Consider the following 17218-nt stretch of genomic DNA (forward strand, 5'->3'; position numbering starts at 1 on the left):
CAATTGGATTTTTAAATTAATGTTAGTACAAAAGTTAGTATGAAAGCTTATCTACAAAAAAAAAGTCTGCATCTCCAAACTTAGCCCACAGTACAAATGCTTTCAGTACAACTAATAAGCGAAAACAACATTCTATGAACACACTTAACAAATGAATATCCCAACAGCATGTAACATTTTTGTAAATGTTGAATTTGTACCATTTGTTGTAAATGTTAGTATCACATCTGCCAGCAGAGCAATCACATGACCGGAACACTGACCTATTGCTAGAGCGCTCGCTCTGTGTCCCGCCTCCAGATAGACAATCTGTTAGCTCCGATTTGCAAATTTATGATGTTAGTCCGCCAATACCTTTGCTACGGTTTATTTTTCTTATCCCAGTCGATCAGACGGTGCCTATATATTTTTTTACGTTAAGTCTTTAAAGTGGGCTAAAAAATAAATAAATAAATAAATAAAACAGACTCAGGGCTGGGCCTGGGTACAAGAAAAGGTTGTTTACAATGAATTCCATTTCAGACAGTGTATTTCAGTAGTCTATAGTGAGCTGTTCAAGTCCAGAACAGCAGGGTCTCCATTATCGGAGCATATTCTGCATATAAATCTCTGCAGAGCGACTTGCCGTATCATTTCAATATTTCAAAGCCTTATTGCTTTAGGTGCACACTCCGCAGGGGGTGCACAAGACTTGCTTTTGCTCTTGCAGTCGGAGGCTTCCCTGCAAATAAATATTTGTTTGTATTCCTTCCATCTGTAGATGTTTGACTGGATCCTGCACAACAAGGGCCTGTTTCTGACAAGTTACACAGAGATTGGAACCAGCCATCCACATGCAATGGAACTTCAGACGCAGCACAATCACTTTGCCATGAACTGTATGGTAAGAGACTATAAACATGAATAGGAAGTGGGTTTTATTTATTTCATGTATTTATTTATTTATTTAGTTTTACTGCAGCTGCTTCAATAAGATCATTGCAGACACACATAGAAGAAAGACTCCCAATACTTGCCCCTTTGGGTAGTCTGTCATTTGTAGTCTGCTTTATCTGTACCTTTGGCATCATAGTGGCATTACTGCCTGTGTTGTTGTTGTTGTTGTTGTTGTTTTGTGTTTTAAAGTCATCTTCCAGCAGTTTGAAAGGATAGAAATGTTTAAATTACTCTTTTGTACAATACTTTGAGGTACTCAAATAATTCTTAGGGTGAGAGCAAGCCACTGACTAATCACTCCCGTACACAGATATTGTGAGAAGTGTATTCTTTTAGATACTCTGCATGCTGTGGGAAGCGAGAGGGTGCTGCTGGCTGTCTTCTAAATGTTTGCTCAAGACAGATGTGCACACAGATTTCTGTTGTCTCTTTGTCATAGTCTGTGTTGGCAGTATAGAAACTACAAAAGATGATCACTGAAGAAATTTGGTAGATGATTTATATCTTGCTATGATTTTATACGGAACAGGTATTGATTTATGCATTTGAGAGAAGATTGTTTGTCGTTTTTTATTTTATTGTTTAGTTCTTGCCACTTGCATCACAGAGATCAAGTGTTTGGGTGCACAGTAACATATCCTAATAAATGTCGGTTCTAGTTTAATTTATTGTTCTGCTAAAATATATATATATATATATATATATATATATATATATATATATATATATATATATATATATATATATATATATATATATTTCAGTTTCAAAGATATTCAATTATGGGTGTATAATGGTATTGGTAAATTTGGATTGTTAATGTAATTAAGACCAGATTTGTATGATCATTACTTAAGGTTTCCATCTCTTTTTATTATTTTAAGCATTGATTGCTTGTGAGAATGTCTACTTCCCCTTCATTGAACACAAACCAGGCAAAGATTTTTCATCCACGACTGCTTTACACAACTAGGTCATTCTAGCTCAAGAAACTTGCAGGTAGAAGAAGAAAGGCATCTAAAGGTGGTCATTTTTATGACATTTAACCTCAACAGCTTTCATACCATTTTAAAGCATTACTTATGCACTAATTGATGCAGGTGTGACATAAGATGTTGAGTATCCTCTGTTGGTCTACTTGAGCTGGATTTCCCCCTAAAAAAAACAATACAAAGTATAATTATCCAGGTGGCTTGAGTCTGAATCGTATGACTAAAACCACTTCTCCCAATAAAATGTAATGTGATTTTACCTTATAGCATTGCGCCACCTTGCTGTACATTGAAAGGTTGTAACTGTGGCCCTTTTAAAATGTTTTATTTATTTATATATTTATTTATATGTATATTAAAAAAAGAATGTATAATGCATGCTACCAAGTGATCTAACGGAACACCAGCAAGGTTATGGCAAGAACTGTCAAATTTCTGTTTTCTGCACAACCAGTAACCAGCAAGTGTGGTTTTGCAGGTTGGAGTTCAAATCTTGAATGGGCTTGCACTATTATTGTTTTTTGTGGGTTAAGAGAATTCTTTGATTTAATTTGCAAAACAAATATGTCTCCGATCTACAGCAACACATTAGATTGGTAATGTCTGAGTAAGAGGCAGGTCAGCCATTATTAAGCTCCTTATTCTATCCAGTGACAGGCATGGGAGCACCGTTCTACTCCCGGTCAGAGCAGCAGAAAAATAAAATGAAAGGCATCACAAATGCACCAAAAAGAAAGCTGTAACTTAAATTATTAACTAACTAACTAACTTAAGTAATGCAAGGTGGGTTTATTCTGGTGGTATTTTCGTTTACTGTTTCCAAACATACTGAAGACCCTCCAGTTTCATTAGAAACAATAGTTTTTAAAAACACGGTTGATTTTGTTTTCTACTTATTAATTTACTGCTACTCTAGTTTATAAACAATCCAGAATTAATTTGAGTATTTGGTCATGCACAACTATCTCCTCAGAACAGCTCTCCTAATAAACAGTTGGGGAAATTAAACTCATTTATTATAAAGGGGACCTTTCTGCTCATTTGGTCTTGATGTACATTTTATAATTAGATGACAGTGAAATTACCATTGGTCCTTCCTGCAGAAATGCAGTAACTGTGCAGTAAACAGTAGCACTAAGTGTGCTGTGTGAAACATTAATTACATGCAGTAAGATTGTTTTTTTATTAAATGAAGCTCTTCAAATGAGTAGGAATAGGCTGAGCTGAAAGGAACCAAACTGGGGGCTGCGAGATGGTTTCATGAGGGCTGTAGCACATACAAAAACATTGTCTCCGAAATGACCCCAGACTGAGATAATGTTCCTCAGACTGAGGGATCAATTAATTTGCACAAATGCTGCTGTTGTGCTTGGAGTTATTTAGAATGCAATTGACATAATGCACTGTGTACCATTATACATCAAAAGAGGGTAACTGCAAGGAGAATACATTAGGTTATATATATATATATATATATATATATATATATATATATATAGATATAGATATAGATAGATAGAGATAGAGATAGAGATAGAGATAGAGATAGAGATATATATAGATTTTGCATTCAGACAGTTTACAGTAATTATGGTGGGGTTTCTCAAATGACCAAGAAATGACACTGAAGATAATGAAAGCAGTAGTACTTCTCATGGTACAAACAAACAACCTCTATCATTAATCAATCAATCAATCAATCAATCAATCAATCTTTATTTTATATAGCGCCTTTCATAGTGGACCACCATCACAAAGCGCTTTACAAGATGCAGTAAAAAAAAAAAAAATACATTAAATACAGTGAAAAACAATGCATAATACATTAAATACAAGGCTAGGATGTGAAAATTCTAAAACACTGTGGATGCGTATGAGTCATAAGAAGGTACAGTGAAAGATCAGAAGTAGCAGAGACACAACAGTATGCGTATGTCTGTATAGAATTATGAGAATAAGATACTGAAAAATCTGAAGTAGCAAAGACAAAACAGCTAATAACAGATATCAGGCTTAAAGATCATGGAAAGCAAGAGAGAACAAGTGGGTCTTGAGAGTTGATTTAAAGCGACCGACGGTGGGAGCATTATGCACCAAAGCTGGGAGAGAGTTCCAGATTCCGATCCATGTGTGGTGCACTTTTGCTTGGGGATAACAAGCAGGCCAGAGTCGGAGGACCTCAGTTTGCTGGCAGGGACATAGCGGGTCAGCAGGATGAAGAGGTACTCAGGACCTGTATGATTTGAAGGGCATTGTAGGTGAGCAGGAGAATTTTGAAAGTAATTCTGAACTTTACAGGTAGCCAGTGTAGCTGGGCAAGAAGGGAGGTCTTCACGTTTTTATATCTGGTAAGGATCCTGGCGACAGCATTCTGAACTAGCTGCAGTTGCTTGATGTCATGTGCTGGAAGACCACCGTAGAGAGAGTTGCAGTAGTCGAGTCTAGAGGAGAGAAATGCATGACAGAGTATCTCCACATCTGGGAGGGAATGGTAGGGATGGATTTTGGAGATGTTTTGAAGATGGTAGAAGGAAGATTTGACCACAGAGGAGATGTGGGCATCAAAAGTACACCAAGGCTTCGTACTGTGGGGGAAGGCAGCAGCAGACAGTTTCCGAGGTTCAGGGCAGCTATATTGAGATTCTTAAGTTGAGTTTTAGATCCTAGTAGAAGGAGTTCAGATTTGCTAGTGTTTAGCGGAAGAAAATTGGCAGATATCCAGGTCTTGATATCTTGAATGCAAGCTGAGAGCCGGATTATGGCAGAGGGGAACATCCAGGGTCGAGTTTTAAGTAGAGCTAGGTGTCATCAGCATAGCAGTGAAACATGAGGCTATGTTGGCGGATGAGGTGACCCAAGGGAAAGCATGTAGATGTTGAAGAGAAGAGGCCCAAGAACAGACCCTTGAGGGACAACACAAGTGACGCTATGAACTATGGTGTCAAAAGCAGCAGTTAGGTCAAGGAGGACAAACACCAGAGGGAGCAGCAGCATCAGCATTAAGGAGAACATTTACAATCCGGAGCAGAGCAGTTTCAGTACTGTGATGCGGCCGGAAGCCAGACTGCAGAGATTCAAGCATGTTTCATGCTGACATGCTGACTGGCTACAGCCCTTTCGAGAGTTTTGGAGAGAAAAGGGAGATTGGAGATAGGACAGAAATTAGATGAGACAGCTGGGTCAAGGGAGGGTTTTTTGAGTAGCGGCGTTACTCGGGCAAGCTTGAGGGTAGCAGGTACTGCGCCTGGATCCAGGGACAGGTTGAGAGTGTGCATAATGGAGGGAACACGATTAGAAGCACAGATTAGTCGTCCAGGGGTCCAAGGGGCATGTGGCAGTAGTTGATTTCAGCAGTAGACCAGAGACATCAGTAATGAAGAGAGGAGAGAGCAGGCATCAAAGATCAAAATTCGATGCGTTAAAGGCATCAAAGATGAAAATGTCGGGGGGGGGGGGGGGGGGGTGGTCATGTGAGGCCTTGAGACAAGAAAGTTTGGGAACCCCTGCCATACACTATAGCAATTAACCCTTTACTGCCCACTGTATGTTCCCATACATATGTGCTTCCTATTTTCTAAATGTCAAATATATTGGACACTGGACAACAAAGTGTTAACATCTAATTAAAAGCTACTTTAAATACAAATATATGCATAATGATTTAAGCTTGTTTCAAAACTGGGATCTGAACTTACTCAAGAACATTTAAATAAAACTTCGTCATTTCAATGTGTTTTCTTTGACTGTCTTCATTCTTGTCTGACAGCAGAAGTGGTAGGAATGTGCAACAGAAAGCTCAGTGTGGTCTGAAAGCACTGTGAATGCATGCCAAAGTTCAAGGGATGAGTAGCAATACACTGCATTAAAATGCAAAACAGAAACAAAGGCATACATTTTGTCTAAATTATGCAGTTAAGTACTGGTATGTGACCATTATGAGTACTGTTTTAATCACAATATATATATTTATTTGAGAAAACACCAGGTACATGATCTGATTATGAAAACATTGAATCCAAAAAGCTTAATGAAACTTGGTTGCCTTGTTTAGCATGTCTACATTTTTATGCATACGTACTTTATGTAGCCTATATTTGAGATATACGTAATGAAAGAATGATCTTTGCAAAGATGATAAATATATATTTAATAAGCTAAGTATGCATACATGTTTATTTTGTTTAACATCCTTTTAAATGAGTAAATACATAATAGGCTAGTCAGTTTAAAGGAAAACTATGTGGCTATACTAGATATATTGTTAGTCATATCTTCAAATATACAGTATACTGTAGATGGACATGCACTGTGGTTGGCCATTAGTCCCACTTGACTTACTCTGTCTGTTTTGACCTTGATTAACCCAATAAGTTAATTAAATTACCTACACTATCACTACAGTGTATCTAGCAATTGTATTGTAAAGTGATGTATTCACCCAGCTGTGCAGATCAAGCATACTGTAGCCACCTTGGGATTAACATGTAGGTAAACCATTGCTGACCCCTGGTTCTTTGCTGCTAATGTAGTTCAAGCCTCAAAATAACTATTCTGTTTTTTTTTTCTCTAATCTTTTGGGAAATTAGTGAAGCAGCTGCCCTAATCCTTGTTTTCTTAATCTTTATAGCACTTAAAGCTATTTCTGCACACTGTGCATTCAAAGTAGACTCTGCTAATGGGTCAAGGTTACATGTGACAGGCATTGTGTCTCAGTGGGATTAATTGTCATACATTTATAGTGTGCTGTAGACACTGACAATAGAGTGTTGCACCCACTAAAATGCTTTAGTTTGCCATCACACGAGTAAACACAGACGTGGTGTTGCCTTATGTGAAATGGCCCTGTACTGTACATATATTTAAACAAATCTTGAAGGCCTATACTTTAATTGGGTGAAGCTGTATAAGTTTAGGCCTGGTTTAGATTTCTTTACACCACCCGTGAACAGAGCCTGGCGAGTGTTGGAGTTACTTTTTATTTTATAGGAAAACTAATTGCTGGTCTTGTTTGTGTTCTAAGTTGTACCACTTCTTACACAAACATCAATTTGGTTTCACAGTAACCTGCGAGATAACATTTATTTGCAGTGTGTTTGACCAAGCCTCACTGTGTGTGTGTTTCTCTCCCCCCCCCCCCTCCACAGAATGTCTACGTAAATATTAACCGTATCATGTCAGTGGGCAATCGCTTACTTGAATCAGGTCACTACGCATCCCAGCAGATCAAGCAGATCTCCAGCCAGCTAGAGCAGGAGTGGAAGGCGTTTGCTGCAGCGCTGGATGAACGCAGCACTTTACTGGACATGTCCGCTGTCTTTCACCAGAAGGCTGAGCAGGTGAGTCAACATGTAAGCCCAGTCTGCTTTTATATTTGCATGATTTTGAACTGTAAACATTAAAAAAAAGACCTGTTTGCCAGCAGGAAATGTTCCTCAAAAATGATTTGTTTTTGTTAATGCCTTTAATTGGGATCAGTTCATTGTCAGCAATAATGAGGCATTTATTTATATAATATTGTGTTGGAAATGATTGTTTACCAACAACATACGTTTAATTTTCAGTACATAGGCAAAAACCAACTTGGCACATTTGCAAGATTTTGTGGCTGCAGATATTTCTTGTTATACAGTCTTTTTCATTGCCATAAGGCTCAGACCTGCTATAAAAATGAATATTAATACATTCCAGTCTGGTGTGGGTGGCAAAGGCTGACCCCATTGAAAGAGACTGCAGATACGTGACAGTATACCAAGTAAAATCATTTTCAGTTTGATAGTTTCATTATGCCTGAACTAGCAGAGTTTCTCTTTTATTTTTGGGTTTGCGGACCAAAATGTCACAAACTTCAATTTCTGGTTGCTCGGTATTAATATTTATATTGTCCTTAAGGAAGAGTTAGGGAACTATTTGCTTTAGTTAGTCCAGACTACAGTAACAAATAAAAGTAAATGGTGCAGTCCAAGGATTTTAGCAGTCTCCTCTAATAGCAATTAGGCTAGATATTTAGCAGTGCTGTGAACCGTAAACTGACTTTGACCAATTGTTTCAGACACTATATTGAATATGTCTTGGATTGTACACCTTTGTTTCCAAAGATAGTTATGTAGGACCTTGAGATTTGCAATAGAGAATAATTTTTTTTCCCACTTCTATTTGCACAGGCGTCTGTCTGCTAAGCATTCAGGACATGTGGTTGCTGCGAAATACAGTAAACCCTTGCACCCCTATCTGCACCCCCTGTGCTGGAATGGTCCCATAATGTGGCGGAGCAGGTCCAAGTTTGTCTTTGGCCAGTGTCTGAACCTGAGACCTCTCTGACCCTGTAATGAGTGTGCTACTTGTTCGAGCATTCACCACCCTTTGGAATTGCTGCATTTCAGTCTGGTCTGAGTGATACTGATCGTGATCTTTGTCTTTTTGTATTCCTTCAGTACATGAACAATGTGGATTCATGGTGCAAAGCCTGTGGGGAAGTAGATCTTCCCTCTGAACTCCAGGATCTGGAAGATGCCATTCACCACCACCAGGGTCTATATGAACATATCACGGTGGCTTACTCTGAGGTACACTATGTGGTGTGTTTTCTATTTTGACTATACTATTCACAGATGCATATATAATAAGGCTGAAAGTCTGCGTGTAAGAGAGTACATGTTTAAACTCTTTGTATAAAGCTGGGAGGGATAATGTAAAAACAAAAGAAAAAAATGAATGGTGTCTTCCTGAGAAGTTCACACTGCAAACCTGATGTTTTATTTGTTTACTATTTACACGTTTAAACTTCTACAGTGTTAGGGTTGCAACAATGCAAGGTTTTTGACATCACAATAAAAGCTGAACAGAAAATGACGATATCACGATAAATGATCATCTAGATCTAGATTAGATCTGGATCTAGATTAGATAATTTTAAAGAAATGAACAGTTGTATTACTGTCAACAATAACAGTATAGAATATCATTTATATATGTATATATATACTGTATTCCTTCAAATTTAAGATGCACTTTTTGAACCATTTTTTGCTTCTCAAATACCCTGCATCTTAAATTTCAGTACAGTAGTGATGCATGTATTAAAATCGCCAACAAAAGACGTGACTACCGAGTACACAAACAGCAATGTGAATTGCTGCCGAGAAAAGACGAACCAAAACATTACTGCCTGATCTCGAATCGTCAATGACACACAGGCAGCCATTTTCAAAGAAGTGTCATTAGCTTCCTGAGGAATTCAGAGAGAAGCATTTACAATTTCAGCGTTTCTAGCTAACAGTACCAGCTTGGACAGATCAGAAATGCTGATCAGACCCTCGTATTTGTCGACATGCCAAGAGCACTACAGTTATGTGCTGCTTCTCATTTCACGACTGGAAATGAGAAGCAACACATAACTGTAGTGCTCTGTGCGATAGCAGACGGCCGCAAACTGCCTCCATATGCGTAATTTAAGTTGTATCTTTGTAAATGCATATTTATTTGATTTATTTTTTCCTCAAATTGGGGGTGGGAAATTTGGGATACGTGTTAAATTCTAGGACGTCCTAAATTTGAATGAATACGGTATATGTATATTTAACTGAATTTTATTCTTCTAAAAGTAGCACAATAGTATGTGTCCAGACAGTAAAAGAACTGCATCACTAAATACACTTTAATTTCAGTGAATGATTTTGAAATAAGAAAGAAAAAGAAAAGAACATTGCCTGCAATCAGGAGTTATACTGACAACAGATTGAAAAATAAATAAATAATATACAGTACTGTGCAAAAGTTTTAGGCAGGTGTGAAAAAATGTTGTAAAGTAAGAATGCTTTCAAAAATAGACATGTTAATAGTTTATATTTATCAATTAACAAAATGCAAAGTGAGTGAACAGAAGAAAAATCTACATCAAATCAATATTTGGTGTGACCACCCTTTGCCTTCAAAAAAGCATCAATTCTTCTAGGTACACTTGCACACAGTTTTTGAAGGAACTCGACAGGTAGGTTGGCCCAAACATCTTGGAGAACTAACCACAGTTGTTCTGTGGATTTAGGCAGCCTCAGTTGCTTCTCTCTCTTCATGTAATCCCAGACAGACTCGATGATGTTGAGATCAGGGCTCTGTGGGGGCCATACCATCACTTCCAGGACTCCTTGTTCTTCTTTACGCTGAAGATAGTTCTTAATGACTTTCGCTGTATGTTTGGGGTCGTTGTCATGCTGCAGAATAAATTTGGGGCCAATCAGATGCCTCCCTGATGGTATTGCATGATGGATAAGTATCTGCCTGTACTTCTCAGCATTGAGGAGACCATTAATTCTGACCAAATCCCCAACTCCATTTGCAGAAATGCAGCCCCAAACTTGCAAGGAACCTCCACCATGCTTCACTGTTGCCTGCAGACACTCATTCGTGTACCGCTGTCCAGCCCTTCGGCGAACAAACTGCCTTCTGCTACAGCCAAATATTTCAAATTTTGACTCATCAGTCCAGAGCACCTGCTGCCATTTTTCTGCACCCCAGTTCCTGTGTTTTTGTGCATAGTTGAGTCGCTTGGCTTTGTTTCCACGTCGGAGGTATGGTTTTTTGGCCCCAAGTCTTCCATGAAGGCCACTTCTGACCAGACTTCTCCGGACAGTAGATGGTGTACCAGGGTCCCACTGTTTTCTGCCAATTCTGAGCTGATGGCACTGCTGGACATCTTCCGATTGTGAAGGGAAGTAAGCATGATGTGTCTTTCATCTGCTGCAGTAAGTTTCCTTGGCCGACCACTGCGTCTACGGTCCTCAACATTGCCCGTTTCTTTGTGCTTCTTCAAAAGAGCTTGGACAGCACATCTGGAAACCCCTGTCTGCCTTGAAATTTCTGCCTGGGGGAGACCTTGCTGATGCAGTATAAATACCTTGTGTCTTGTTGCTGTGCTCAGTCTTGCCATGGTGTATGACTTTTGACAGTAAACTGTCTTCAGCAACCTCACCTTGTTAGCTGAGTTTGGCTGTTCCTCACCCAGTTTTATTCCTCCTACACAGCTGTTTCTGTTTCAGTTAATGATTGTGTTTCAACCTACATATTGAATTGATGATCATTAGCACCTGTTTGGTATAATTGTTTAATCATACACCTGACTATATGCCTACAAAATCCCTGACTTTGTGCAAGTGTACCTAGAAGAATTGATGCTGTTTTGAAGGCAAAGGGTGGTCACACCAAATATGGATTTGATTTAGATTTTTCTTCTGTTCACTCACTTTGCATTTAGTTAATTGATAAATATAATCTATTAACATGTATATTTTTGAAAGCATTCTTACTTTACAGCATTTTTTCACACCTGCCTAAAACTTTTGCACAGTACTGTGTGTATATATATATATATATATATATATATATATATATATACTGAATGCTTTACTGGAAAGAAGGACCTCTATTCTTAGTATTATATTGAATTAAATGGTCACCATTTGGATACTTCTAAAGCAAAGAACATTTGTACTAATGATCATGACATATAAACCATATATGATTAGTTCATATTTAATAGATTTCATTGTTTTTTTACAAGATAAAATGCAACTTCATATGCCCAGGGGCATGTCCTACACGTCACATGACACACAGGTCCTTTCCTCTGATGGAAACTAGACTAGACTCAACTGTAAGTCTGTCATATTGTTTAACTGACAAGTAAGGAAGGTTTCTAAGTGTGGATTGCTATATGATGCTACATATCTCTGACTTACTAACATTATCCGTGCCATTATAAACTATAATAAGGCAACTGCTTTCAATTCCTCTGCTCAATTAAATGAATGTTTTGAATTCATAAAAAAAAAAAAAAATACTGTAATTTTTTTATCTTGATTTTTGTTGATCAGTATAAAACTTTCACAAATTCTAATGGATAAGTAATTTAGTGTTGATACTGCTGCCTAAAAATTTGATTGAAACTTGTTTGTTTTGGCTGGAGCTATTCAATGCTATTACTTAAACCTACTACTATTGACATTTACTTTATTAAAGTCATATATATGTAAAATATTTTTACAGTGATCTTCAATGCCCTGGCCATAGCTTACTATTAGCAGAGCTTTACATTTTACATTATCTATTCGTATTGCTACACTTGGCCGTGCAATTTAAAAAATGGTACTAGCCAGTAATTGTATGCGGTTGGTGCATTACAGGAATGCTAGCCAGTGCTTTGGAATACATTGTATTCTCTCTTGTGAACTGTATTATGATGACAATTAAGTTATTTTTTTTTCAGGATAAGCAAACACAGTCTGATTGTAGCTAGGCCATTGGAGTGAGTTTGAACAATAGCACAGGGAGTGACCAGGAATCTGCATCAACATCTGTAACGTTTTCTTTGAAATACCTGGATATGCCAAATTTATTTAAAAAAAAAAAAAAAAAAAGCATCAAATTATTTTCAAAACAATAAGTGGTGGGCAGTTATGATGCTGATGATGCTGATAAGATACAAGAAAATGTATATGAAAACCTTAATAACCCTTTAATGGCTAGCTTGCATGTCATTCTGTGTACACCTGGACCTGCATCATGGCTGAACTGACCTGATTGTGTTCCCCGTTCACCCAATCCATAGGTAAGTCAGGACGGGAAAGCACTGCTCGACAAGCTGCAGCGACCTCTGACCCCTGGCAGTTCGGACACGTTGACGGCCTCTGCCAATTACTCCAAGGCGGTGCACCACGTGCTGGATATTATCCACGAGGTGCTGCACCACCAGCGGCAGCTGGAGAACATCTGGCAGCACCGCAAGGTCCGGCTGCACCAGCGTCTGCAGCTCTGTGTCTTCCAGCAGGATGTCCAGCAGGTCAGTCAAACAGGACAGCACTGCTGAGCTCAGGAGTTCTTTCTTGCTGTTCTAGAAAGCACCAATTCCTTTCACAGTCCCATTCATTTAGCACTGTGATAAACCTTCTTGTTCTCAGTTTGTCTACAATCCAGTTTATGGCACCTGAGAGAGAACAGGGAAGTATGTTTCTTTTCTAATTAGCATTCGAATTCTGGGAGAGCCACATTTCCCTCTCAAAGTTTAAGACTCCCATTGCACATTGCAGTTTGAGCTATTTTGACTGTGTCTCCAGAATTTTAGTGATATTGTTAAGAAAGAAACCTACTGAGTTGTTGATATTTGGAAAGTACGGAAAACATTTTATTTGCAATTGGTGCTATTAAAAGCTATCAGTGACTATAGTTACCTCCTCCCCCTGCATGTAGTTGTAACTCATTATGTATTAATTTATTTAATTAAATAATTACATTTGATTTTAATTTAATATTTAACATGGAAGGCCAGTAACTATTTAAGTTAGCCACAGGCTTAATAATATTGTGGCCAAGGTCATACATGGGCTGCTTGCTTTAATTGCCTAACTGGGTGTGGCAAAGTTGGAAAAGGGGTTTTATTATATCCAGGTCTGGTGACCAAATAATAGGACCCCGGCAATACACAACAATGTGTATTGCACGGAGTAAATAACAACGGGTTACAGTCCTAAACAATAAACACAATATATCTGCCCCACAATAATACTAACACAGCCACCAGTCCTGGGTGCGTGCAGTAGTGCTCGTGGTGGGTGATACGGTTTATTTAGTGACAGGAGCGAAGTGCTGTTCCGGCTTAGTGCTGGCCCTCGGCGACAGCTCCGGAATTGTTAGCCATCTAGTAATTCACAAGACAAGACAATTACAGACAAACAAACAAAACACTCGAGGTACGTATAAGTCACAGGGTCTCTCATGGTCCTTTCAGGTTTCAAATTACAAACCAACGCTAAGGAACAGATTGCGTCTCTCCGTCCCCTTTTATGCCATCACACATGACCCCTTGGTAAACGAGTGCAGCCGCCCCTCCAATATGTGACTGCCATGTCGTTTCCCTTCTGTCCCCTTCTTAGCTGGCCAACTTCCCTTGAACCCTGGGAAAGAACTGTCAGGCCACATAATGTCAGAATTGCCTTTTTAATCTTTTTTTTTTCTTTTTCTGATCCACAAAAAATAAAGTATCCTATTCAGGCCGATTTTAATTTTGCTCCATTGCAGTGCAGCCACAAGTGCCATGCAACCGCACTGAGCCAGCCTCCTTCAGGAAAGCGGTTTGCTTTGCTGTGATGGTTTTTTTTTTTAATGCTTTCTTTGATGTTTTTAACAAAGTTGGTATGATCACACAAGCCAGCTGGTTAACCGTGAGAATCTAATGGAGGAAATAGCTACCCTCAGCTAGATGATTAATTTTTAAAAGCAATTTCCTCACCAAGTGGACAGAAAATCGCAAACATGCTAATTCTACCAGTTTACTAGATGGATCAGATTACTAAAAGGCAATGAACTGATTCTGACTCGGATGTGTTAATCAGATTTAGTTTTGTTTATTTAGGCTGAAATGAATATCTATTGAAATATCCAGTGGAATCAGAAGGGAGTTTTGATGTTGGGTGCCACCATCAAAATACATAACTGTGTTACAAGCATTGGGAAGCTTTTTCAAATGAAATCTTTGTTACAGTACCTCTATTAAGAACCAGTATTCTGATAGGTGCTACTTGTGCCACAGACAAAAAGTCAATGCAGGGTTTAAGGATGTTGCTAGGTGTATCCTATATATAGCAAAAACAGTATATTTGTACCAAAAGAGTGAGCAAATGTCTGTCCAAAGCAACAGACAAACAGATGTTTAACAAACAAAGAAATCAAACAGTAAAAAAACAAATGCATACATTGTTGACACTGGATAAATGTTCAGAATTCTTTCATTTTTAATATTTCTTCTAGTTATGGATGTGTCGCACCATAAAACAGATTTGACAAAAGATAAACGTTCACAATTTAAAATATACCACTTTTTTCTAAATGTTTATTGTAATTAATCTTACTTCCTAAAGGACCCATCGCAGAGAGCAAGTGCAGAAACATCTACCATTCTATTTGCATGTAATGCATTTTATACTCACTAAACCTGTATGACTCTGTGTGGTCCCTTGATAGATCTCACATGCTACATAAGTGTATTGATGAATAAACTCTGAGCTTCAGTTTTAAATTACAATGACCTGCTGGGTGAACTTGTGCCAGTGATTATTTCCTCACGCAGCCCTTGGACGTCTAACTTAAATCTTCACGGTCTCGATTCACAGCTGCCTTATCATATGTTGCAATGTAGGTAACCCAAGGTGCATGATCTTAAGATGCTCTAGAACTAACAGCTACATATGAACTCTTATTAGGAAGGTATCAGGGTTACATTTATATCAGCTTAAAAATGGTAATATGTAATTGCATTAATAAGAGTTGCATAGTAAGGCTTTCACTTTACTATGCTTCTAGTATAAGGCCATGGCTCTTAGTGGGTTTTAATGTAACTTCAAAATTGCTGCTTTTGTAATGTGTATACTCTTATTTAAATATGTTATTTAAATGGTCTGATTATGGCAGTTGTATGTGTGACATGCTATGCAAATGTATTGTGGTTTATTCTTATTTTCTGCTATGTACTGCACAGTGCTTTGTGATTTTTTTTTATATAAAAAGTGCTATAGAAATGCAATAATTAAATAAATATATAATATGATTTATTGTAACAATGTATGTAACATGGTTTATCTGTTGTTTCTATTTGGTTCTATATGTGAAGCACAAAACACCACCTGGTGGTCTAATAATGTCATTACAAATGTGAGTGTTTGTGAGGGAATGTCAAATTGTGTCAAAAACACTGTTAATTCGCGACATGTCCACTGTACTGATCAGGGATACCTAATAGGCAGTTAATCTGATAAACTGCAAAACATTTTTTACCAAACCGTTTAGACCACATTGCTGGCCACTTGTTTAAAATGGTTTAAAGTTATCTAGCTCAGGTGTGTGGAATAAGTTAACAGTACATTTTGTATCGAGTCAAACTATCATGTATTAGTATATCCATCCCTGAAGCCTGCGGGATGGGTGGACAGGAAGCACAGATGAGAAGTCAAAGTTCTGAACATCCTTATTGTATAAATAAGGTACATTTAGACAACACTCCAACCCACTGGAATATGGAAAGAAGCCAGTATTGTCTTACTGGCAGTACGAAGATCTGAATTGGGCCACTTGGCTTTGCAAGTTCACCCAGCAAAATGTGCAGTTGCTCGGTCAAAACTATCAAAGGGACGTACTGTTTCACTTTTCCTGTATTTAATCCTTAAGGTTTTGGACTGGATTGAGAATCATGGAGAGGCTTTCTTAAGCAAACACACAGGGGTGGGGAAGTCGCTGCACAGGGCAAGAGCTTTGCAGAAGCGGCACGAGGACTTCGAGGAAGTGGCACAGGTAAAGGCCTTCTCCTCTAATCCCATTACGAGAGAATGCTTTGGTCAGCTCTTTGAATCACATTTATTGTTTAATATTTTTCTATCATAGTTACCACAAATGTTTATAGATTGTGCTATACTAATACAGGTAAATGTGGAATTACATTTCATGTGCATTTTAAAGCTGGAGCAGCACATGATTACATATGATACAATTTCAAATCAGTTACTGCTTGGATATTTGTTGTGTTTTATGCTTATTACAGTATATGGTTTGCCACCCCCTTGTGGTGTCTGATATTTTTGCACCTTTGTTGAATTCTCTGTTAGTTGTGCTGATTCCTTTGGCTTCAAATTCAAATTCCCTTGTATTACTAAAAGCACAAGACAGGCCATTATATTTACATTATGGCATTTCAAGCTACCCCTCCCTTTACTCATATTCCTAAATGTGTTGGAAACCTTGTGTCCACACACAGAACACATACACCAACGCAGACAAGCTGCTGGAAGCAGCAGAGCAGCTCGCTCAAACAGGGGAGTGTGATCCGGAAGAGATTTATCAGGCTGCTCACCAACTGGAGGACCGTATCCAGGACTTTGTGAGGAGGGTGGAGCAGCGCAAGGTCTTACTAGACATGTCTGTGTCCTTTCACACTCATGTCAAGGAGGTAAGGCACCAGTGAAGTTGCATTGATATTTCCAAGGATTGACCTGTCCTGCACAAATGCATACAGACACATGTAAACAAGTTGACAGAGTCACTCACATACCACAATTGAAACAGACCTCCTCACACATGCACACTTACACGCATGCAAGCAGGCGTGCTGACACATAATACACATTCTGTAGACAAAAACATTTACACGTGCTTATCCATGCACATGGACACGCTCGCACATGCACAGCTGTGAACACAAAACCACCCAAAATTGCAAAACAACACGCCCACAAATGTTCATACTCCACTTTGAA

The 17218-nt window shown here is 38.4% G+C and overlaps 1 protein-coding gene across 10 annotated transcripts in view; it reads left to right on the plus strand.

The window, feature by feature from the left end:
- The window catches only part of LOC117399506 (triple functional domain protein), a 213941-nt gene that overhangs the window by 127204 nt on the left and 69519 nt on the right, over nucleotides 1–17218 (plus strand). For 6 of the 10 annotated variants that reach the window (XM_059022279.1, XM_059022281.1, XM_059022276.1 and 3 more), the window contains 6 exons: nucleotides 761–883; nucleotides 7073–7276; nucleotides 8360–8503; nucleotides 12529–12759; nucleotides 16137–16259; nucleotides 16720–16911. In XM_059022279.1, coding sequence (XP_058878262.1) covers nucleotides 761–883; nucleotides 7073–7276; nucleotides 8360–8503; nucleotides 12529–12759; nucleotides 16137–16259; nucleotides 16720–16911 — 1017 coding nt within the window. The remainder of the gene's footprint in view (nucleotides 1–760; nucleotides 884–7072; nucleotides 7277–8359; nucleotides 8504–12528; nucleotides 12760–16136; nucleotides 16260–16719; nucleotides 16912–17218) is intronic. The other 4 variants (XM_033998737.3, XM_033998738.3, XM_033998736.3 and 1 more) reach the window with 3 other exon arrangements.

The sequence above is a fragment of the Acipenser ruthenus genome, chromosome 4 (assembly GCF_902713425.1).
Source record: "Acipenser ruthenus chromosome 4, fAciRut3.2 maternal haplotype, whole genome shotgun sequence".
NCBI lineage: Eukaryota > Metazoa > Chordata > Actinopteri > Acipenseriformes > Acipenseridae > Acipenser > Acipenser ruthenus.